Genomic DNA, 23,942 nt, shown 5'->3' on the forward strand with positions numbered 1-23,942 from the left:
TCACTATTGTGTTGATTAATAAAGTTGATATGCTTTGAACAGTATTAACACCTTGTTTATAAAATGTTACTGAATAACAATATTGTTTGATCAATATTAAAATCAACACTACATGGAAAGCTAAAATATCAACTGTATATTTTTTCCAAAATTGTCATTTTTTTTTCCAATAAATTTTATTATATAAACACTTATAAATAATCTAAAAGAAAACTACTTTACTTGAGGAGAGAGCTCCAGCAATGTGCTACACAGATGATTGCAAAGTTTGTAGGTTACATGACTCTCTGATGTAGCTTCTGTAATAAATACTTAGTTGATGTTCTTGTACAAACATTCTTTAAATTATATTGTTGATAGATATTTTATCCGTAGCCAAGGCTGTGGTCTAACAAAAATGACGAGGAGCCCAAAGGTTCTTAACCATGAAATCCTGGGTGCCCAGCACTTCAGATTATATGAAAAAAGTAAGTTTTTCCAGTCACCCAAAGGCAAATGTCAGTTGCCTATGGCATCTGGGCACTTCAAGCACACAGCCCTGGTAGTCAACTTTCCAACGGCTAAAGTTTTGGTAAAAAGTACCATTTAGATTAACATTTTTTTTTTTTTTATAACAAATCTTCTTTTGTAAACAACCACTCCAAAAATATTGGAACCCTACTTCTGTAAAAGTTACACATTCTAACTAGTCCTAACTAGCATTATTGGGTTACATGAAACTGAGAATTTCTTAGATATCCGTTTGTTTTGGAACCAAAGATACATGTATTGTCATTAAGTTCAATTCTCATTGATGACTGGTAGACTTAAGAACTGATATCACCAAGATAGCCCAATGGTACATCATCTACAACAAAAACTTCCATGCCCTCGCCATCAGCTGGCTGCCCAAAGCTTGAAGTTTCTTGTAAGTAACTTTCATTGCAAGAACTGCCACCAGGTAGTTCTTTCCACATCGCCTGCTCCTCAAACTGGCAAGTGTGGGCAATCTGGAAAGCAGCATCAAGACTTTCCTTGGCTTTCTCATATTGCCGCTTCTCATAAAGAAGCTCTGTATGGCAAACATGGAAGTTGAATTTAGTTCTTTCTGACAGCTCTGCCAGATGACCTGCAACCCACTCAAGGTGCTTGTCAGCTAGTGTTATATTAGGTTGTACACAGGATCCATCAGTGCCTAGGGCTGATGGCTTTTGTTTAAGTAATAACGATGCAAGTCTAATGTATGAACAACATAACTTATCCAGAGCATTATCTACAGTGAGACCATTGCTGAATAGTGCTGCAGCTTGTTCAAATTTGTGTATGGCCTCGCCAATCAACTTCAAAGCAAACTTAGGCATCTTTTGAGCAAAATTTGTCAAAATGAGCCCTTCCTGAAAGCACAGGTCTCCAATGTCTTCACATGCTTCCAATGCTTGAAGCTTTTTCCTAGCAATTGCTAAACACTCCTCTGCATTTCCAAGATATCCATCTTTTTCATGAACATAGGAGAGATATAAATAAGCTCTACCCATTAGCAAGGTTTTGTTCTTGCACTTGGCAGCAGCATCAACTGCCTTCTTCAGAAGTTGTTTAGATTTTTCATAAAGCCTCTTGCGACAGGCTTCTTGGCTTTGCTCAAGAAGAAGGACAACTTTTAGGTCGTTGTCACTCAGTCCTTCCAATGTTTGGACAAAAAATTTGTCCAGTTCCTTGAAATTCAGTTTATGTCTCAAGTCTTTAAATCTAGCAACAATAGACTTGTACTCTTTATTGAAGTATAAAGAAGGAAAAATCTTTGCTGCATTTATGACTTCATCTCTTTCTGCAGCAGCAGTGCTTTGAGATGATTTAACGCGGGTTGAAATTTCAAATTCTTCACTAGAAACTATACCATCATCACTGAACAATGAATCCGAGAAGTATCTTCTACCTATCAAATTACTCACAGAAACGACATCTAGCTTAAGGGCGACAGTTACGCGGTATATCGCGTCCTTGCCAAGAAACCGAAACCAAAATCCCAGACACTTTTTTGCTGAACCCTTCTTATGTGCTGAGAGAGGAGAACAACAGTAAAAGTCCTCTTGGCATTCGTTTGCAATGAACTGCTTACCATCCAGGGAAAATCTCTTCACAGATACGACTTGTAAAATGTATCTTAGCCCGTCACAAATGTGATGATCCGAATCTTCTTGATTTTCGTAGCATAATGGCAAACACAGTTCACCATTGTGACTGCTGACTTTAAGATTCACGGAGCAATCTTTCTTCGGATCTGGGAATTTAAATCTCGATTTCCTACTCACAACTGGCTCTGTCGGTTTTGAGATAACATGAATTGACGGTTTTTCGCCTTTCACTCGTTCTAGCAGCTTTACAACAGCTGACCTCGTGCGAAACAAGAGCGGTGTACCATCGAAAATAGAATGATCGTTCCACGACATTTGTCTTGCATTCTAGCAGCGTGCTTTTTCGTAGGCAAACAAAGAACTGTCAAAATCGAAGACGAAACAAAAACGTCCGCCATGACATTCGAGATGTCCCATAATGCACCAATACTCTTGTCACCAGTCTTTCTCAAAGCCAGGCTACCTAGGCAATTTCAACAAGATGGCGACGCAAGCTTGTGGTGACACCACAGAGGCAACCGAACTCTCATCTTTACAGCGCTTGTACCTTAAACCTGTGGCCAAACTTGGCGTGCATGTCACCTTACCAGAGATCAAAGTCGCTGGCGTATCGATATCAAACTGGGAGGTAATGGAGAGGCTAAAATCCATGGTTGCCCCCGATCAATTCACTGTGTTAAAAGTTGTGGAATCGTCAATGGAATTCATTCGCTTTGAAGGTGAAACAGACACCAAAAGTTTAATCACGAAATTTATTTCAAAACTGGAAGGAAAGTTTATGAAACTAAGCGGATTTGCGGAACCGCTCAAAGTTCGAGCAGCAGAATCTAAGATGAAATTTCCCACTGCACATGATTGGAATTCTTTCTTCAGAGAGGCCGAAAGTTTAGATGAACGAAATCCAGGTGAAAGACCAGACACGATTCACATCAAAGGATTGCCGTGTAAATGGTTCGGAAATGATGAGTCTGCTAACAAACCAAGCGAAGAAGTCTTGGCGTCAGTTTTTAGTCGTTTTGGGAAAATCCGGTCTGTGGATATACCCATCTTGGATCCTTACAGGCAGAAGATATCAAAAGGAAACAGTGAATTTCAAACGTTTTACTATGGCTCACACCTTCACTTCGACACTTTTGTTCAGTACAGTCAGTATCAAGGGTTTTCAAATGCCATGGCAGCACTGAAAGGTATGAAATTAATGTACATTTCTGAAGAGGGACGTGCCGCAACTGCTAACATTCAAGTAGATTTTGACAAATCAGGCCATTTGTCAGCTAAGAACATTAAAAAGAGGGATCAGGAGAGACAAAAGTTAATTGATATGGAAAGAAAAGAGGAAGAGAGGAAACAGAGAGAGAGAGAGGAAGAAGAGAGACGGAAAGAACTTGAACGGTTAGAAGAAGAGAGGAAGGAAGCTGAACAACAGAGGCTGCTTCAAGACGCAATCAGGAAGAAAGAAGAAAGGAAAAGGGCTAGGGAGGAAAAGAAAAGACAAAAACGTGCAGAGAGGATTAGAAGGGAGATTGAACGGAAAGAAATGATAAAACGATTGGAAAAGGAAAGGGAAAGGAAGGAAGCTGAAAGAAAACAATGTGCTAAGAGATTGTTATTGGAACTTCTCCAACGCATAGCCACATTGAAAGAACAGGAAGAAGAGGAGATGAGGAAACTAGAGGAGGAAAGAAAAAAGAGAGTTCAGGAATTAGAAATGCTTAGACAAATGGAAGAAAAAAAGCGGAAACTTGAAGAGGAAGAGAGAAGAAGAGAAGACGAAGAGAGAAGAAAAAAAGAAAAGCTAGAAGAACAAGAAAAGGAACTGAGAGATAAACTAATTCAAAATCTAAAAAAGATGGAAGAGAGAAGAGATAAACTGAAAAAAGAGCTTTTGCAGAAACAGATCGCAAACAACACTCGTAAGCTAACATCATTTGTTAGTAATACTTGCACTGGAAAGTAACTATTTATTATTTATGTATTGACAGTTATGTCCATTGGCATAAAGTAATCAACCACCACTGTGATATAGAACGATTTTTATGACCTTGAAATGATTACATGCCATCAAACGCAAATAACAAATAAACAGTGAAAGGAAAGTTTCCTTTTTGAATAGCACAAACAAACACATGCACCCCCAATGTTCCATTGATATCAATGTCATTGGTGGCATCCATTCACTTGTCTTGACCAGTCCATCTGTAATTACACTGTGACTACTCAAACTGGGCCTCTTAAAAGAAACTAACCAATCATAGCAGAAACTGAGAACAATGGACTGGTAGCTTCTTGTGATGGCAATTGACAGTCTCTTTGATGTGAATACATAAACACTATTGAATTCTCTGCATTATACACACTCTTTGAGATTCAATCCTTGACAGCAAATTATCATAATTATAAATCTTGCCTGAAAAAATTAGTGTGAAAACTCATTTTGCACCAGCTAAACTGAAACCACTGAAAAGTGTACAAAAGTTAAGATCGAAACAAGCCAATTAGCAAATGGCAGTTTCCTGAGAGGTTGGCAACAACTTGCACTTTGTTGGGTTTTCATCTTGTTTGTATGTTAAACGAACAATGTTATTGGTTTATTTGAGAGAAAAGGTCAGTATCCTTTGTTCTCAAGTAACATTCTGGACCAGGTTGTTCGAAAGGTGGATAATGCTATCCACTGGATAAATCACTATCCAGTGGATAGCGTGGTTTGTTTTGTCAATGTTTATATAGCAATAGCAATAGCGATTTATCTGGTGGATAGCGTTATCCACCTTTCAAACAACTGGGCCTGATTAACTCTTTTCCAAGTGGCCTGGTTTGAGTAGTCACACTGTAACAGAGGGGAATGGTTATGAAGCCTGACAAACTTCGAATTCAAAGGACCAAACAAAGATAACAGGATTTATGTTGGAGGGTTCATGACCATGCACAATCTTATTTCATGCTCTTATACTGTGAATGAAGTACAAAACCCCTGTTAAGTGCATGGTCATGGGCAAAAAAAATAGTAATGAAAGAAAAAACTGTTGCTTCATAACTATTTGAATAATGCACTCTCCATCGCACAGAAGGGGTAGGAGAAACAAAAAAATTCACAGGGAAATAACCTATTTGCCCAGAGCACACTAACTCCATCAAATAAAGAAGAAATTTTGTGCAAGATGCCATCAACGGGTATGCAGGTCCTTTTTACTAAGATTATTATATAAATTATGTTTGCCTAAACTTTCTTGACTGGGATTTTGAGACTGTGGGCCACAGCAATCATCACCATATTCATAATCCCCAGGATCTGGCCCAGGTTAAAAAACCAAAATTAAAGTTTTCTCCCACACCCTCAGGCAAAACATGGCGTACTGTCAGGGTGACCACACTGCAGAGTTCCACCTTGACATGGTTAACAATTTGGTTGCAAGTGCAACAAAAGTGGTAATAAAGCATTCACTGTTGTTATGACAACTTAATCTTCCAAAAAGGATGAACATCTTATGATTTCAATTCAAAGTCAAACGTGCAGGTAGTGAGAATTAAGTAAAGATCACCAAAATGAAATAGTCTTCAGTGACATAGAATTCAAAGCAACTTTTCTTAAAAGACTGAACTTGATCTTAAGGACTGTATCAAGATGAGTTAATGAGAATCTATGTTGGCAATGGGGCTATAAAACCTGGGAGAGAAAAACGCTTATTGGGGCTGTTTCCAAATACACGCATGAACTTTTCACTTTCTTGAAGTTTGCTCTGCAATCATGGCATTACTGCTCATTTTCAAACACTAGGGTCTTGTTTTTCAAAGGATTAAGCTGATCCAGGATTACCATCCATCAAGAATTTGGTGTAATTTTTGGTGTTACTTTTGCTAAATTCAGAATGTACCTGGGTGCAAATCCTTTCCTGTGAACTAAAATAATGTAATCTTCTGTAAGAAAAAAGATGGAGGCTGTATATTTTACTAAATGAATCTAACACCGACCATTAGGCACAAGGAAAGCCATGTTTTGCAGTATTTGTCCTTTTACTAATGGGATTAACTATAATAGATTTGAAGATGCTGGAACTATTCTGTACATTTTTATGAGTGTTGTATAGGAGTTTTTGTACACTAAGAATTATGGGTAAATGTATCACTCGCCATACTTTCTCATTGGAGGATTGGTTTGTATGAAAATGAACATGTGATAAAACTCATTTCCCTATGAAAAGATTCTCTTTGAAATATTTGTATGAGGGTCTAATAATACCTCCTCTAAGGGACTGGTCAAATAGTATTGGGGGGGGGGGGACATCAGTTTTTGAGCCCTTGGTAGAGGGTGGGTCATTAAATTTTCAGCTATCCATAGGGGTGGGTCATCCTGTTTATAGCAGGAATTGGCACAGTCATTTGACACAATGACAACAGAGGTAATTCCTTCCAGTTCCAAAGGACATACGTTTTTCAAGACATGGCTGGAAAAGTACATGTGGCTGGTGTACAATAGAGATGGCTGCACTAAGGCAAAGAAGTCTAATGGAATGAACAAGGAGTCCCAGGGCAGAAGTTTTCAAAATACTGTGCTCTTTCAACATGCTAGTCTTCAAGAAAACCAAATGGCTGACTAGTGTGTACATGCTATTTGTCCCCAGGGATATGGAACATATGTTCATGGATCTGGGACTTGCTGGCTATGTGAGTCCCAGGACTCAGTATGGCCTTTTTCTAGATGGATTACTGTTCCGCAAATAGTGGGGCTGGAGGCCAGGTGTGAAAGGATTATGGTCATGGTTTTTTTAGAGTTTACGAACATGACTTTAAAGTTGCAAGGGTAAAGGAAAACAAAATTATTTTTAGATGATTTTGTATTATTGGGCAGTTCCAGAAAAAAATCCATACTCCCCCCACGGAAGGGATTGGAGTCGGGGGTTCTGGAAGACCAAAAATTTTAAAGAAATCTATGAAGTGCAACTGGAATTTCCAGAGGGGTGGGGAGGTCTTGGAAAAAATCCCTTCCCTGGGGGAGGTATGAATATTTTCTGGAACTACACATTGTTAAGAAATAAATCTAAAACATAAAAAACCACAATTTCATACACAAAATGTTATTTTGTTGATTATGCAACCAAAAATGTCATGTTTTATAGTGGGGGTGGGTCATGTAATTTTAAACCTTCATTTAGGGGTGGGTCACACAGTTTTGCACCAAGTGGAAGGAATGGATCATGTTTTCTAACCACCACATTTTCAAATGCTCTGGCCCACCCTCCCCTCCCCCCCCCCCCCCCCCGTACTCTTTGACCAGTCCCTAAATGAAAAAAACTCTCAATCATTCGTTGGGTCTTCAGCTACAGAGTTTGCTCGATTTTGACGAGCACAGAAACATCATTACCCTTGATTCTTCCAAAATGAGCTAAAAAAAATAATATTCATTCATCGTCATATTTAGCAATCCTGAGTTGTCTGTTCCCACCAATTCCTCCCCAATCCCCTAATCTACAGTAGATGCCACAAATAATTATTGTGAACAAACTAGTGATAGAGCAGTTTTAAATTGAGTGTCGAAAGTAATCAGGTTATTACCTTGGTAACTTTTAGGTTTACTATGGCTTTAAGACTGGCTGAGTAGTCCAATTGGTAAGTACCGGTAATTGGTTTGGTTTTATGATACTCAATTGAAAACCACTCTTATGATGTAACATAAATCACTAAAAAAGTAAAATTGACAATACGTGTATTTGCGTGACACATTTCGTAACCTATCATACAAAGAATCAAGCAAGCTCTCTGCATCCAACCTAAAACATACCTGGAAAACAGTTCTGTTCACGGGCTAAATAATAAACTAAAGTTAATTCTGGTGACTGGATGATACACTAAAATATGAACAAAATTAACTTGTACAAAATTAAAATAATTCTTAATGTTTTCGAAGGCAATACAGTATTCCAAAAAGTTTTGATTGGTAAGTCACAACAAATATCAACTCATACTTCTCACTTAACTGTGCATTAATCCACTTTAAGACTTGCTAACAGTGTCACATGTCAAATATGAAAGTGCACTGTAAAAGGTAAATACCATGGTACACTCATCTGTTATCAGTGAATGAGGCAATAACCCAGACAAAATTAGCTGTGAATGAAAACTCGAGTTCTTCCTTTGAACATAACTACAAACCAACAGAAAAAGAAGTTCGAGTACTCAGTTAAGTACTCCACCAGAGTGGTGTCACCCATAGTGCTGATTCACATGTTCAAGCTGTCATTGCTTGCAGAACAGCTCTGTGTTTGTGGATCGTGCTTCACACACTGCCACACTAAACTGCATGTTCTGCAGGCTAATTTCCGCATTTGAGGAAGCTTTGAGAAATAAGGTGGCTGAGAAAAAAGTTACAAACAGTAACCTCCAGTTAGCCCAAAAATATTTGCCCAGACAATCTGTTATCAGAAGCACACAGTTTTCATAGAAAAGTAAAACAGTGAGCTTTAAGGAGCATGTGATAATGTCCAGAGCAGATATTTAAAGTCAAGTGCAGGTTACTGTGTTTATTATCGTTCAAATATATTTGCACCATGCAGCATTTTTTTGAAAATTGGGACACATCACTCGGATATACCCCAGTTTTAGCTGGGGCACATTCAGTCACGTGGCGCAATTAGACCAATCCTACGCATGCAAAAATATTTGATGGATTATGAAAAGCAATACATTTGTTTAGCAGAGGTCCATGTTTCCACATGCAAAGCTACATTACAGTAAGTTGGACAACAAGAAAAGTGGAAGGAGTATAACTCCTCGTATAGTGCACTCACATAACAGTGTAACCATTTCGTTCCCAAGAGATTCTTCAGTTATTATATTTAAATACATTCTGAGGTAAACTTGTGATCTGGAGATGTAAACTAGGAGGTGGCCTTACAAAATCTGATTTAACCCCATGCTCTCAACAATAAAAAAAACATATTTGGTAATCAGAAAGAGAGTACAAGACTTGGTTCCGGCAAGGTCTACTAAACCAATTCTGTTTAAAACTGCTAACACTGAGTTGAAATAACTATTATTAACAAATCCTTTCAGAAACAAGCTCATTATCAATATTATTGTTAAAAAATAAAGTTAGGCCTGGTTGAAACGTCGAACTTTTCATGAGCAGAACTTAATACCTATTTGGCTTGATCCAAGTGATAAGGTTTGACGGTTGATTCAGATGTCGAAATTAATCTCATTGTATTTAATTTATGAGCTTTACAATAGTCAGCGGTCCATCAGCAGTTCAATGCCCAAGGCAAACAAACATGGTGGACGTTGCAGAGAGTTGTGATATGTGAAGAAGAGCTTTTGTTTTTCGTGCCATCCAATTCTGTATTAAGCTTACTGCTATCGTCCTTGTTATAATCATGTTTCCCTTCTTCGAACTTTCCCTTAAATTTCAGCTTTCTCATACAGCCATAGCAGTATCCGACTTGCTTTCCTGGAATCCACCCTTCTATATCTTCGTTAAATTCTAGATCACTGCACATGTTACATATAGGTATCTTGCAGTCGATGCAAACATATTTCACGTCACAAAAACAAACACTGCAATCTTTTAGCTTTGACGCCAAGTTTGATTTGGTATTCTTCACTCATCTGACCATCTTTTCCCACTCTGATGTGCATGCTTTGAGCGACAGAAATGGGGTTATGGGATCAAAAAGTGTATTATAATAATTTATGCATTACATTCAGTACAGGAAAAGTTCAATGTTTGAATCGGAGTTGCTCAGTATACGTAGTCAAACTGGCCATGTCGAACTTAATTCTCAGGTCGACCCAAATAACATCTGACAAACTTAATTGATTCAAACATCGATCTCATCATGTACTTGATTGGGGCATTAGGTTCAGCTCATGAATAGTTTGACGTTTGAACCAGGCCTTAGTCCAAACTCTTGACGTACTTTTTTAAGTCCAATAGTTTCTCTCTAGAAGTATTGTCAAGATAAGACTTGAATGGCGCAGTTTGTTCATATATCTCTTCTCTTTTTACAACTTTGGAATTGTGTGTGTTCTCTCTTCTTTTGTTATTGTTCTTTCTTTGCTCCCTTGCCATCTTCTTCTTCCGTTTCTGATTCTTCATACTGTTGATGTTTTTCACCTGGTTTCAGAAGTCGTCCCACCATGTCGTACTTTTCCAGGAACTGTGTTTCCCACTCGTGTAGTTGATCCCTTTGCATGCTGTTCAGGTCTGACAAATCATCGTATTCAGTTTTGACGGCATCAGCTCCAACTGAAAAAGTAGCCAGGCCTCTGCTTGCATCATGTCCCCCAAAGACACTGTAAGGTCCCCCTAAAAGATGATTAAACAAGGAAGATTTGATAAATCACACATTTCCTACAAAGAGGCTCTCTGTCACAGGGAGACGGACGAGCAATTTTGCACGATTTTCCTTAAGATTTGAATCCAAATTTTCAATGTAAAATTTCAATGGGTGTTTTTTTTACATTCTTTTTTTACTCATCATCATGCTGTAACTGATTGACATGCCATTACATTTTGCCATGATTTACCGTAGCCAGGTTGAATCTCAGTAAAAACTTCAGAAATGCTCCCTGGCTACCAATTTTTTTTTTTTTTTAACAATAAACTTTCAACTGTCTGAACTACAGTCTGCAAGAGGTAAATTGTTAAAAAGGGTGTTGAAAAAGAATCTAAATAATGATACAATATGACAAAATATTTTGCCACAAACATCAGAATATGTTCACAAATTTAAAATGAATGCTTGTGATTGGAGCAACACAACTCTTTTTTTTTTTTTGCTGGCCTTTATTGTGGATCGACAAGAGCAATCTTCAGGAATAGTTGGTGATTTCCCCACAATTGAATATTTTATCTCCTACTTGTCAGCTGATGTTAGTCTCCTTAGTTTCATGCACGACTAGGCTGTGAAAGAGACTTCTATGAAATGAGGGTGGTTTTACAAGTGAGGACACAAGACAAGTAGGCAAATCTTTGGCTGTTCCAAAAACACAGAGTGCAGAGTACAGAGTGTGGAGTGCGGAGTGCACAAAAAAAATTTAAAAACAAAAATTTAAAAAATAGAAATAAAAAAAAAGTGAATTAAAAGAGAATTAAAAGAATAACTTAATACATAAATAAACTAGAAATATCATTTTAAGACATAAAAATAATAATTATTAAAAAATTCACACCACCTGAAGTGGACTGCTCATATCACGTATATTTCATTCAGTCCAACTGGTATATTCAACTCATGATTTTTGTAGTTAGCAGTTCACTTTTAGGAAAAAAAAAGTAAAGAACAGTCCAGTTTTGACCATGGCTAGAAAATGTGAGAAATTACACCTTTGGTTTCCTTGGAACACCTCTAAACAAACTCAAGCTTTACTTTCCAAAAATAGACTGCCGTGTGAATTTACCCTTGAACCATTGAACAACTTGTCAACTGGGCGTCCTAAAGTTCTCGCAATTTGATCGATGAAGTTCAAACTAAAACCTTGAAAATTTTTCAGCGCTGAAAAATAGTAAGATAAAAAAAAATGTAGATTGACAAATAAAGAAACAAATAAATACACAGGTAAAGTTGCACTTTGAGACAACAAATTATTAAAATAAAACATTTTCCCAAAAGAGGCATTTAACTGCACAGCGCTGCTTCTCTCACCAATTCCACATGCAATTGTGGCCATGTATTTTTTTTGTTGGAATTTAATATCTTCTCCAGTGTAAAATTATTGATTTCAATTTGGAAATAAAGTAAGGTTGGTACACACTACACGAAGGATTTTAACACAAAAAAACAAAATACATGGGAGAAACGCGGCGAGAGAAAGCGCTTCTCCCCTATTTTTTCACTTGCCGTTTTACGTGCTGTGCCCCAACTAACTGAACACCTGGAAGAGGCTAACTTATTCCTAGTTTCCCATGTTTCAATTATTTTCAGACGCAAATCATTCTCAGGATGTGAATAGCATCTTTTAGGATATTTTTTCTCTATTTTGTGTTAAAAGCCTTCCTGTTGTATGTACCAACCTTTCTTTATTTCCAAATTGAAATCAATAATTTTATATGGCCACAATTGCACATGGAATTGAGAATTTTTTATTTTTATTTTTTTTTTAAATTCTTGTTTTTTAATTTTGTTTTTCTTTCTTTTACACTCTGCACTCCGCACTCCGCATTTTCGGAACAGCCCGAATCTTAAATTTTTGCTACTGGAATTAATGGAATATGGGCTATTTAGGCCAAACATCCACGGAATGTGGGATGCTCAGTCCCCCCTGATAGGGCCTTGTGTAAAGCAATAAAACGATCTATGTAATTAGTGCATTATTTTTATGAACCAAAAAATCTTGTTAAAAGTAGCTAGAAGTACTTGTGACATGTAAATTTTACTTTTATTTGTGCTTCCCTCTGTCATTGGAAGATGAAATAGGTAAGATGCTCAAGCAAGTGAAAATCTCATGACACCATAAAGGAATGTTGATCTCGTGAGATTCGATACTAGAACAATAGTAAGAGAAACTAGCGAATCATATCAGGTTTATGCTAATGAACTAAACAGGAAAACGCACATGACCTATGTACCAAATGTCTCAATGCAGAAAACGCAGCTTAAAATCAGCTAGATTCTACATCATTTGAATAACAATGAATCCAAAATATCACAAGAGGCTCACGTTGTAAACGAGAGCGCCAATTTCAAGTCATTACCAAGAGTTTAACGTCGTGTTTTCAAAAACGTTCCCCTCAATTTAATTCGTTATGGCATTTGAATGTGAATATCAACTATTTCTCCTAAGTAAAAATACCTTTCGCTCTAGGATACCAGGGTAATCTGAAATAAAATCAAGCTTAAATACGCTTGCACACGCGCGATCTTGCGTGTTGGTGGAGAAATAAAATTGTGCAATTCAACTTACATTTGATAACCTCTTTCATTCGTGTTTGAAATCCTGCACTATTTCATCATCAATCAAAAAAAGTACCAACCTTTGAACTGCGTAAACTGCAAACTAATTTTGAAAACACCTCACGCTCGTTTCAAGTTGCTTTCACAGAGCTCGTGAGGACGTCAGTTAGCTTAAAACATCTTGTACATTTCCAAAACCGTAAAGCATAAAAAACGCACATGACAGACTAACCTGGACCATAGAAGTCTTTTCCTCTGGTTACATCAAACACCTTGCTGTTAACAGCTAGTAGCACTCGCTTATTTTTCACGCCATCGTACTCTAGCAACTCTTCAGGAGTGAAGTCGCGTTTCTTCATGGGCTCGAGTGGTTTTTCTCGAGGAGGGGGAGGCGGTTTGCGAAATTTAGCCTGCACAAGTTTTCGTATAATCATAACAATTACTACCAAGCCAAGGATTTGCACTGGGGATGAAAGAGATTTAATAAAGTTTAACACAGGAGAAACGACTGTTTCGAGGCCCATTTTGAGCAAAATTTTACAGTAAACGACGGCGCGTCAGAATAATGCTGGCAAAGAGTTCTGGGTAATCTTGGTCACATGTTGCAAACGTGTACTTTAGAGGGTTTCAATCCCGCATCCCGCCGCTATTTTTGATCCAATCCCGTCTTCCCGTAGCCTGCGAGAGCATCCGGTATCCTCATCCTGCCCCAGTCAGAATGTTTTATCCCGATCCCGCCTGGTTAGAGTCGCAGTTCTATGCGTGAGTTCGTAATCTATCAATTTTAAAAATTTCCGCAGCCCCTCTGGGGCACATCCCGCCTGTCAGAGTGAGCAAATCCCGCTCCCGCCGAACTCTTTTCGTACCGCATCCCGTAATGAAAATTCTCTTCATCCCGCATCCCGCATCCCGCCTCTATTTTCACTGTTATCCCGTTAGACCCCAGCATATCATTTCATGGCTTTTCATCAAATCCAGAAAGAATTGTTCCGCCGTAAGTACGGGCTGTCCGAAACCAGGAGAAAACTAACTACTGTTACACTCGTCACCTTATTAACCTGAAAGTTGATAATGAGTATAATGGTAAATTAACCGCCGTAGACGTTTTTAGCGTAAGCCCTTCGTCAGAGCATAGTCCTCAAACGTTATATAATTATATGTCTACAACAAACGGAACCAAACTCGTGAGGTAATTTTTTTAGGGAAGGTATTTGGTATACCAAAAAATTTCTCTGTTTGGTGTAACATAATAATAATTCAATAATTCATTTATAATAATAATAATAATACTAATAATAATAATAATAACGATAACGATAACGATAATGATAATGATAATAATAATGATAATTAAATAAAATCGATAAGGAACAAGATTTTAGTATTTCAGTGTTATTGTTATTAGTGTTATTCTTTTATCCCGGATTTCCGTCGATCTAAGGAACCATGAAAACAAGATATTCGATGATGTAAATTGTTACTTTTATTTTTGAATTTTTTACATCCTTTTTAACGAGTTATCTTCTGTATATTATTTTGTATATTAAACTTATTTAAAAATAATAATAATAGTAATAATAATAACAATAATAATATATATTCATAGTTATTATATTTATTCATCACATATTTATTGCCAGATGGATCAACACACGTGTGGGATGTACACGTTTTAACAATCCAAACGTAGTTGCTGCTCTCCAAAACTAAACTAGCGATCAATCGCCTAGACATGACGCAATGAGTAGAAAGTTCTGGACAGCAATTGATGCGTAACTGTTCCCGGGGGGGGGGTACTCCCTTATATGGGCTATATAAGTATGTGCTGCGGGATAGGGTAGGCTTTTTGATGTTCTCGATCCTTAAATAGGGTATCATGTTTGGATTCACGGTGTTCCCGGTGTGATCGTTAGATAGCTTACCTAAATTATATCAGCTAAAATTAATTGCAGTGCGTAAATGATCAGCTAAATGGAAAACATATGATCTGTTAAAACTGAACTATTCGTAGCCTTCCAATGTTACGGAAACAAATAAAGTTGAACCAGTCATGCTATTCTTAGTTTTTGTCTTTCCCTTGTGTGTCTTTTTTCGGGTATATGGGCCTTAAATGGGGTATCCTGTGCCCCTCGGAGGGGCACCAACAAGGCGGCCGTAAATAAAGTAACAGAAACATATTTCATTGAGTTTTGCTATTTAAAAGAAACGTTAATAATCCAGAGCTCCGACACATTGAAATTAATGCTTTTTCTAGTGCAAGAACTGTTCGGTTAGCAATAGCTTACGCGATGACTCATCTTTTGACCTTCGCAAGAGGCTTCTCTGGCGCGGGCGGCATTTGATGTTCCGGGCAAGGCAGAGACTTGGAAATTCAAACGCGCTCTGTTGCAAAGTGAAGAACGCTGTCAAGCTTAAACGTTGTAAAACGCCAAGTTATTAGAGGTTCTTACATTTGATGAATCTAAATTTTCACCAGGATTAGTAATTTTCAATTTTGGAAAATGATGACGTCACGTGAAAACTGGCACTAGGGGCATAATTTATGCCCAGGCCTACAAATTATATTATTCCACTTGATTTCTAATGATGTGGAATAGGAAAATAATTTCCTGACTTTGGGCCGTGAATCAAGTTTTTGGCGCTTTAGAGGATTACGGATAGGCCTTTCCCGATCATGCTAGTAAAACTGGCATTTTATGCTCCTAGAAATTCCGTTTTGGGCCAAAAAAAATTGCTCAAATTATGCTCGATTCTCAAAATAGTGCTGCTTTGGTTCCAGAAAATGCTTTGTTTTATTTCAAGCAAAACGTAGAAACTCAAGCGTCATGTGCGTATCTGCAACTGAATAATGTGAAAAGTGTTTAATTGTTTGTTTATAACACTTCTGATACCGCCAAAACTTGTCCAATGATAAACAGTTAATTAATGTTCGAAGTCCTTAGCGCTTGTTGTACTGTGACATGACGCTGGCCTGGAGGGAAGTAATCAACAAGAGCACAATTCTGTTGCTCGTTGAAGGACGCCCGGCCTTCAGTATTGAAAATAGCCTTTTCTTGGAGAAAATGATTTCTCTACATCCACTGTAAAACAACTTTCCTTCCCTGACAATCAAATTCTCGCCAGGGAACTGCTTAACTCACTCATATAACGGATCTCTCTCGAGATTTGCTTTTAGGCTTTTGTACATTATGCTTTTATTTCCCCTCTAAAATGCTCCACCTTAGTCCTCCATTTTTCCACTAAAATGCTCGGTTTCCTTCCCCCCCCCCCCCCCCCCAAAAAAAAGTCACTAAAATGCTCGGTTAATGCTCATACATACGGTTGTTTTAATTTTTGATAATTTCAACGTTTCAACACAATTACAGTTCAGAGTGCTTAACGACGTATGCAATAGTTCTAATACACCAAAAGATAATTCTCTAAATGATCTGTTGTTCTGTTAATCCTTTGTCCCTTTTTTAAGTGAAGAGGCTAAGTTAAGTCTTCATTTTCTGGTAAAAAATAGTTTTTATGTCTATTTTCTGTGGAAAAAATATTAGTAATTTTCCAGGAAAATGCCACTAAAATGCTCGAATAATGCTTAATGCTTTTGCCTCACAAAAATGCTCGAAAAAATGCTAGCATGATGTACAAAAGCCTATTTGCTTTCCTCGTTATTTACTTCGCCTGGCTGGAGTTCACTCTCCTATTTCTCGTTTATTGCTCTTATTAGGCTGATTTAGCAAGAGAACGGGAACGTCACTTGACGACGGCGCGCGCAGTACAAATACCCAAATATGGTCAGATGACGACTGCAGGACGCGCGGAATAACCTGGATTCTGTTCTAATTTGACCATATTTGGGTGTTTGTTCTGCGCGCGCCGTCGTCAAGTGACGTTCCCGTTCTCTTGCTAAATCAGCCTAATAAATCGAAGACAACCTCGTTCCCAGGGCTTTTCCCTTTGAAATTTCAAAGGGAAAAGCCCTGGGAACGAGATTGAATCGAAGGACAAGTGCGTCACCTGCAAATAACATCTTACAACTTATTCTCTGCTGGTAAATGTTGTGATTTGTTAGTGTCTTGCAAATCTGCGATTACCGTATTTACTCGAATAAGCGCGGCTCTCGAATAAGCACGGCCCTCGAATAAGCGTCACATTTGGGTTAAAAAAGTTAATGAGCGCCGTTTCCGAATAAGCACCGCGGCCGGAATGCGGCCCTTATTCGAGGAATTCGGTGTAGCTAAAAATCCATTACAAAGCAAGTCTAACACAGAAGTTTTCTTTTTTATTATTATTATTTCACCAAAAAGTGATGTACAAAATCGAAGTTGACCGAAGACACCAATTGAAAAGTGCGCGAAGGGACGAATGGTAACAATAAAAAAGACATTTCAGTTCGTTACTGTTAAATTTTCTCCCAGATTGAAAATGTACCTTTAAATTAAAAGAAAAAAAACTTCTTTTTCGCTTCATTTTTTAAATAAACGCCGCCCTCAAATAAGTGCGCCCTCGAATAAGCGCCGCATTTGTGGCTCGAAAAATTTAATAAGCCCCGCGGCGCTCATTCCAGTAAATACGGTATTTGCTTACAACAAACAAATGACTGTTCGCGTCTCAGACAGACCGACAGACAGACAGCCTTTATTTAATTAAGCGTGATTAAAATTAAAGCTCAGTAGCTTATGGGGTCGTGCAAAAAAACATAACAAAATTAAATTAAACTTCTTTTTTCATCTTAAATTTGTCGAAAAAAATGCACAAATAATTCATTTTGTTCATAAACTGCGGCGATACTTATATTCTGTTCAACCTTGCATTCTGTCCGTAATCATGATGAGATAACATAACTATTAGACTTAGCCAGGGTGAGCAGGGTCTCCACTAAAATAACGGGGGGGGGGGGGTGGGGGGGAGAGAGAGTGGGGTAGGAGAGAGAGCATGCCAGTAGCTGCTTTGAAGTGCCATAGGAACAAACCAACCTCGATCCCAGGGATTTTTCCTTGAAATAACAACTGAAAAGCCCTGGGGACGAAAACTGCATGACTGAACGTTTGCCTTACGGTGAAATAATTCATAGGCAAGTTATTTCATCAAAACGTCATTTTCTATTCCATACCTCCAACCATTAATTGTTAATTGGAACTATTAATTGGCCACTGGTTAAGATTAGAATTAAAAATGCCTTACCGAAAGTACGGCGCCCAAAATGTCATACAGAGATTTCCGATGATTTGTAAAATGCATGGAAACGATTGATACGAATTTTATCGTGAATACAATTTAAATTTATATTTCCTTGGGTGCTTTCAGTAGCCGCACCGCTCGGGTACGCTCTAAGAATAACTGTCAGCCCATGGTCTCTTGGTCAGACCGACAAACGCTATTTCAGGGGAACAACAAATTCTTACTGTGAATCGGAATATAGTCAAGTACTATAAAGAAATACATTTTACAGTGTAGAACAGTATCGTCCCATCAAAGAAAAAATGGGAAAAGAAATCGGCTGCCGTTGCATGTTGAGAATTTTAAGACGCCACGTTCAAGGAGCGTTTCAGCTAAAACTACAGGCGGTATATAATGGTCCTTTTGTAAGGTCTGGCTTATTGTGAATAGCTAAGCTGAGCAGTTTACTCTGCAAGCTAACAAACTCTCTTATTCAATGAATCATTATACCTTACAAAATGCAGTTCAAGACAATTTCTAAATAACTGATTTGTCTGATCCAATTTAATATGAATGGACAAGCCAAGCATCAGTGTAGATGCTCGTGCTCCGGCTAGTCTATAGCGTGATCATGAATCGAAGTTCGGTAACCCTCAGACTTCCCTCACAGTGGGTACTCATTTACAGGATCCATGTTTATTAGCTAAGTCCGCGTCCTCACTACGCCGAAGCTGGAGCCCATGGGCTCCTGAAACGCAGCCTTATTTCAACGGTTAAGCCTACCGTCTACACTTATCTGTCACGAAAACGGAGCTTTTCGAAAACGCTCTTCGAATTCGAACCGAAGGAATTTGATAACAACGGCTTTTCGTGTTCGTGTGAACGGAAAACATTATGAAAACGGAACTTTTCGAATTCGAAATCAATGGCGTCACGATAACTCTCTGACCGAGGTTTCCTCAAACACAAATCCAGAATGATCGATGATTGTTGCGTTTTTATATTAGTAGTGTGCACGGAAAACATTTGAAGCGTTTTCAGAGTGAAACTTCCGTTTTCAAATATAATTCCTCCAGCGTTGTGTGGATAGGGCGTAAGATTAAGTGTCTAGCCCAAGACACCCAGGAAACCGTGAACTGATTTCTAAATTTATCCAGGTACAGGGCTTTCTGTCCACAGGGCTTCTCAGTTGTTTTGCTGCCAATATTATTTTCCACTGATGACCGCTTGATCAGCTAACAAGGCTCAAAACCAGTTTGAACGATTTTTTCTTGCTCTATGATCAAACGCAAGATAGCAGTTTTCAACCGCTCCGGGAAATTGAAATATTTATGCCCTCTTTTCTGTTCGGTAAATCAATGTACTTCAACATCGTCAGCCGTCTGGCCTTTTAAGGTAACAGTAACACCACTGAGTTTTTCTTTTTTTATTTAGGGTGTGGTCAAATTACGAGGACGCAGTTGATGTCATTTTCGTTCGTAAGGCGAGGCAGAAGCACAAAAGCCAAAAATAACAAAAAAAGGAATATGATATCAAACATCGAAAACGTGGAACTACCGATACTTAAATATGATGTCTCAAGAAGAGTAAGAATAAAAATAATGGCAAATTACAAATTACACATATTACACTCGTATGACAGAACATCTGCGATTTCTTTCCTGTCGGCTTATTGTCCTGAGTTCTGGGAATTGTCGATTTTCTCTACAGTTGCATTTCACTTTCGTTGATTTAATTCTTTTTTTCTTTCATTTAAACTAATTAATCCCTTGAAGGTGTAAAAGATAATTTTCGTAAATTATCTTGTCAGCTGGCGTATTCTTTAATCCTCAGGGATAAACAGTATTAATGGAACCCAAAACCAAAATATTAAATATAATCCTATGTCGACAAACTAATAACTGAAACAAAATCCCAACATGGCGTTATTAACAAGTATTTGACCACGGATGTAAATTGACCAAATTGCGACCAAAATTGAAAAACAATGGAAACAAATTTAACACTCGATGTAAAACAGATAATAAAATCGTTCTTTCTGAATAGGAAATTATGCTAACGTTGTTTACTTAACCACAGTCACGATGGCGTATATTTAGAGGCTTTTCCCCGCCAAATGACCTCAGTTGTCGCATTCTTGGCGCAAATGTGACAAGAAGCTTTTAAGCAATCAATACATTATTTATAAAGTGCCTTCGCTTTTGGGAGAAAATGGCTTACATTGTCTCACATTTGGCTTTACACCCATACACCCAGCTGTCTCGTGGTGTGGGTTCAAAAAGAGAGTCGCTACGAAACTGAAAATAGTAAACAAATTAACTGGAATTAAAAAAGAAAATCCCGAAAAAAATCACTTTGACCTCATTTTTTTCCCGGCGGCGGAAGAGGCGACGCATTCCTTCACGTATACTAAACAGCCATGAAATCCATGCAATGTTTACCTACTCTTCAAAGGCTGCAAGAAGTGGTTAGGTGCTGAATACACCACCAGTTTATTTAGTGTTAATACCGTACGGTTTAAAATGACTCCCAAAATGTCAGCAGATTCGCTTTGGATTTACGTAAATCAGGATAAACGTGTTTATTAATAACCCAGATCCCTAATACGGCCGGATTATCCACCGCTGTTGGGTTGACTCCTGGGGTTGTAGACAAACAGGGGATACCCTTGAACGGAAATTGTTATTGTATAAAATTGCACAGAACCAACCAGACGTTGGGTGGGGTTTCTAGACCACTTGGACCAAGTCAGTTAGACACATTCAAACTTCTATAGTTAAATTTCTCCTTGTGAACAGCTAGGAGTAAAGTTTTCCAGTGCCAAACCTGTGCAGCTGCCATAAAATCAAATTGCTCGAATAGGAAGAGAAATAAATATAAGTATTTGAGGGAGGTGGACCTCACCAGACCCCAGTGAACTCTCAGCAGGAGTTGCGCTCTAGCCAACTGGTCCAGTCTTCCACAGCCTGCATTGTGGACGGAAATTTCCCTGTATAATGTAAATATCCCACAGCTGGGAGTGTCTGCCAAGTATCTTATCCAAGATTCTGTAGCAAAAAGCACCAAAAGCGTTACATTTCCCCCTTGATGGGATGTTTAGTCTATTGCATCTAGGGCCCATAAATTTACATGAAATGCACAGGTCAAGGTGTCATACCTTGTGCAAGAGCCAGTGGCAGATCCAGACTTTGAGCTAGGCGGGGGGTCAGTTTTGATTTACTTGCCCTGCCAGAGGGGACCTGGGCCCGCTCCCCTAGACCTGCCACTGAGAGCTCGCAAAAGTTGATAAGTCCCTTATTTGGCTACCCTATGCAAAAGACTTTTTAAGCCCAGGAAGGAAATAAGTTGCTTTTAAAATAAACTTTTTAAATCTCCCTGCACCCTGAGAGTGCAGAAGCTCCATCATGGAGGAATCTTAGAGGTTCACCCTTTTGGATGAATTAACACTTGGATACCAAAGCAGCACCATCTATGTGAATGAACTGCTAGCTTAAAATTTATTCTTAACAAAATTACTATGGAATTTGTATTATTATGTAATACCATTTATTACTGTTATTCTTTTAAAACTACATTGAACCTCTAAACACAGTTAAAGAATAGTATTAATTGCATGTACTAAGAGTTATAGACTCTATTCATAAATGGCTGCCAATAGTAAATTCCTTTTAAGTATTCAAATTTACCCTTCTAACCTCGTTTTCAAGTTGATAATTCAAAAAAATTTTTACTCTCAACTTGTTTAGTGAGGCTTATTTTAATGTATAAAAAGGAATTTTAACTTGGCAGCTATTAATTTATGAATGGGATCTTTAGCTTGCACAATGCCCTGTAATATTTTGTAATACTCAGACATGATATTTGTTATGTTTCAGGTAATATTACCAGTTCTTCTAGGAAAAAAAAAATATATATATTTAGTTGTTGTAAAATCTCCTGCTACCACCAAAATTAATGAAAACCCCCACAAGAAATTATCATAACACAAATTTCAAGGCAATTCTAATAGTCACATTTTGTTCATTCTGTGCAAACCTCTATTTTGTCACTACTGGAATACATGATTGTCAGAAAAAGGTCCCATTTGATAATAGGGCCTAAAATTTCAGGTTTTACCAGAGCTGCATTATATTGTTAGCACTCACCCACCCGCTTTGATGTAAATGATACTGTCATTTCCTCAAGGTATTTTTTTTACATCTCAAATCATTTCAACCAAATTTCCTAAAATGGCAGGAGTGTGTGGCATGTATCATATAGTTTCTTCATCATTTTCCTGTTACAAGAATAATCAAAGAGACTTCTCTAACGTAGACAATCAGTTCTGTCAGATTAAATTATGTACATTGAACTGTTCAATTCTGATGGTCCCTCGAGGGCATCCTTGCCATTTTGTCAAAGGCACAAACAACGTCCACTTTCTGCACAATAACAAAAATCGGATGGATGGATAATCGGGATATTGTACATGCAAGCTAAGTTGTACATTCCAGAATACGCAATGGTGATTATAAAAGCTCTTAATCCCACGTTTTTAATATTATAAATAAATTTATTACAAAGCCAACTAAACTACTCAAAACCACGAGTTTCAAAAGTTCAATATTCAACTGTTTATTTTTAAATTGTGCAAAAATATTTTACTACAATTATGTTTGTCTATACCCAACGAAAGTGTAAGCGAATACATTAGCATCTTGTATTGTAAACCGCAGATCGGAAAGCGAGGTGGGTTTTGCTTCAAATAATTATGCGACGATCCGAGGCTTTACAAACAGTCAGCTATCCATCTAATTTCTCTATAAACGCACAACTTCTTCTAGGCAGAGGCAAACACAAATGAAGACATCAAAATTCTTGAGTAACATCAAACTTGCTAGTGGGTTTTAAATAATTTCCTGGGTCAACCTTTCTTCTCTTGCTCGATTGCTGAAACGAAAGAACACACAGGGTGTGTCAGAAAATATCATAAACACACTGCAGAAGGAAAGATTTCTGAAGTTTTAGGATGAGAATGCCTTTCCAACCGCAATGAAGTTATACAGGACTCGCGCTGTGCTAAGCAGCTCGAAACCTCCTCGAAAATAATGACTGCGGAATTTGAATAACGTCTCTCTTTCGACTTCAATTGCATGACACACCCCTTGGTAAGGAAATTGCAACTACGTGTTAGATTTTCTAGCCCTGATGGACGAAAATGTACAAAATACAGCCAAAATTATGTACAGCCAACTCACTTTCTTTCGTTGGGAGAGGATTTTTCTCCTGGGTCTCGGTGTGCTTCAACTTCCCTTTATCGAACTTGGTTACCTCGGACACGTCTGGTTTGTCACTCATTTTCGCTTAGAGCTGTGAAAAAATATCTTTATAAGAAACGGATGAATGAAGTTCGAAAGAAACACGTTGTCAGTGCAAACTAACGTAGGATTGACGTGGTTACCTTGAGAGAAATTCGCCGCACAACAGACAATGAACCGTTCGCTCTGGTCTCTTGACAAAGTAAAACCGCTCCAGATTCCTGCCGCTCGGCTCTTTATTCATTGGCCATGTCAATCAAACATGGAACACGTGATATCAAAGATGTCAAAAGGCCAGATGTCAGCTGAGACAAGAAGAATTCCTAAAATGGATTCACGGAACGTGCTCATATAAAGGTGTCTTGTTTGTCACGACTTCGATCTAAAAGACACAATTTCTTCGCTGTAAGAAGTAAGGAGACTTTCTTAGCCGGAGTAAACAAAAGTTTTGACTTCAGATTCAAATTTCCTAAAAAATGGTTTTAAAATAGGTGGGAAACATT

At 38.0% G+C, this 23,942-nt stretch overlaps 3 protein-coding genes and 1 long non-coding RNA gene across 4 annotated transcripts; 1 reads left to right on the plus strand and 3 right to left on the minus strand.

Annotated features, from left to right (window-relative positions):
• Positions 1-121: 121 nt before the first annotated feature.
• Positions 122-2,530, minus strand: LOC110042983 (uncharacterized). The gene has a single exon (XM_020748371.2). The coding sequence runs from the start codon at positions 2,424-2,426 to the stop codon at positions 807-809; it is 1,620 nt and encodes a 539-aa protein (XP_020604030.2). The 5' UTR covers positions 2,427-2,530; the 3' UTR covers positions 122-806.
• On the plus strand, positions 2,515-5,258 carry LOC110042984 (A-kinase anchor protein 17A-like). The gene has a single exon (XM_020748372.2). The coding sequence runs from the start codon at positions 2,530-2,532 to the stop codon at positions 4,066-4,068; it is 1,539 nt and encodes a 512-aa protein (XP_020604031.2). The 5' UTR covers positions 2,515-2,529; the 3' UTR covers positions 4,069-5,258.
• A 2,537-nt stretch (positions 5,259-7,795) lies between these two features.
• On the minus strand, positions 7,796-13,573 carry LOC110042991 (membrane-associated progesterone receptor component 2-like). Its single transcript, XM_020748381.2, has 2 exons — positions 13,230-13,573; positions 7,796-10,410 (listed from the first exon to the last, which is right to left on the minus strand). Exons 1-2 carry the CDS (start codon positions 13,519-13,521, stop codon positions 10,145-10,147), a joined length of 558 nt encoding a protein of 185 aa, XP_020604040.1. The 5' UTR covers positions 13,522-13,573; the 3' UTR covers positions 7,796-10,144.
• A 9,167-nt stretch (positions 13,574-22,740) lies between these two features.
• Positions 22,741-23,640, minus strand: LOC110042989 (uncharacterized). Its single transcript, XR_016202174.1, has 3 exons — positions 23,564-23,640; positions 23,380-23,491; positions 22,741-23,071 (listed from the first exon to the last, which is right to left on the minus strand). It is a non-coding gene; the product is annotated as an uncharacterized LOC110042989 (long non-coding RNA).
• Between the last annotated feature and the right edge of the window lie 302 nt (positions 23,641-23,942).

This window comes from Orbicella faveolata, unplaced genomic scaffold (assembly GCF_042242905.1).
Source record: "Orbicella faveolata isolate gen_17 unplaced genomic scaffold, um_ofav_v1 contig_35, whole genome shotgun sequence".
In the NCBI taxonomy this organism is placed as follows: Eukaryota; Metazoa; Cnidaria; class Anthozoa; order Scleractinia; family Merulinidae; genus Orbicella; species Orbicella faveolata.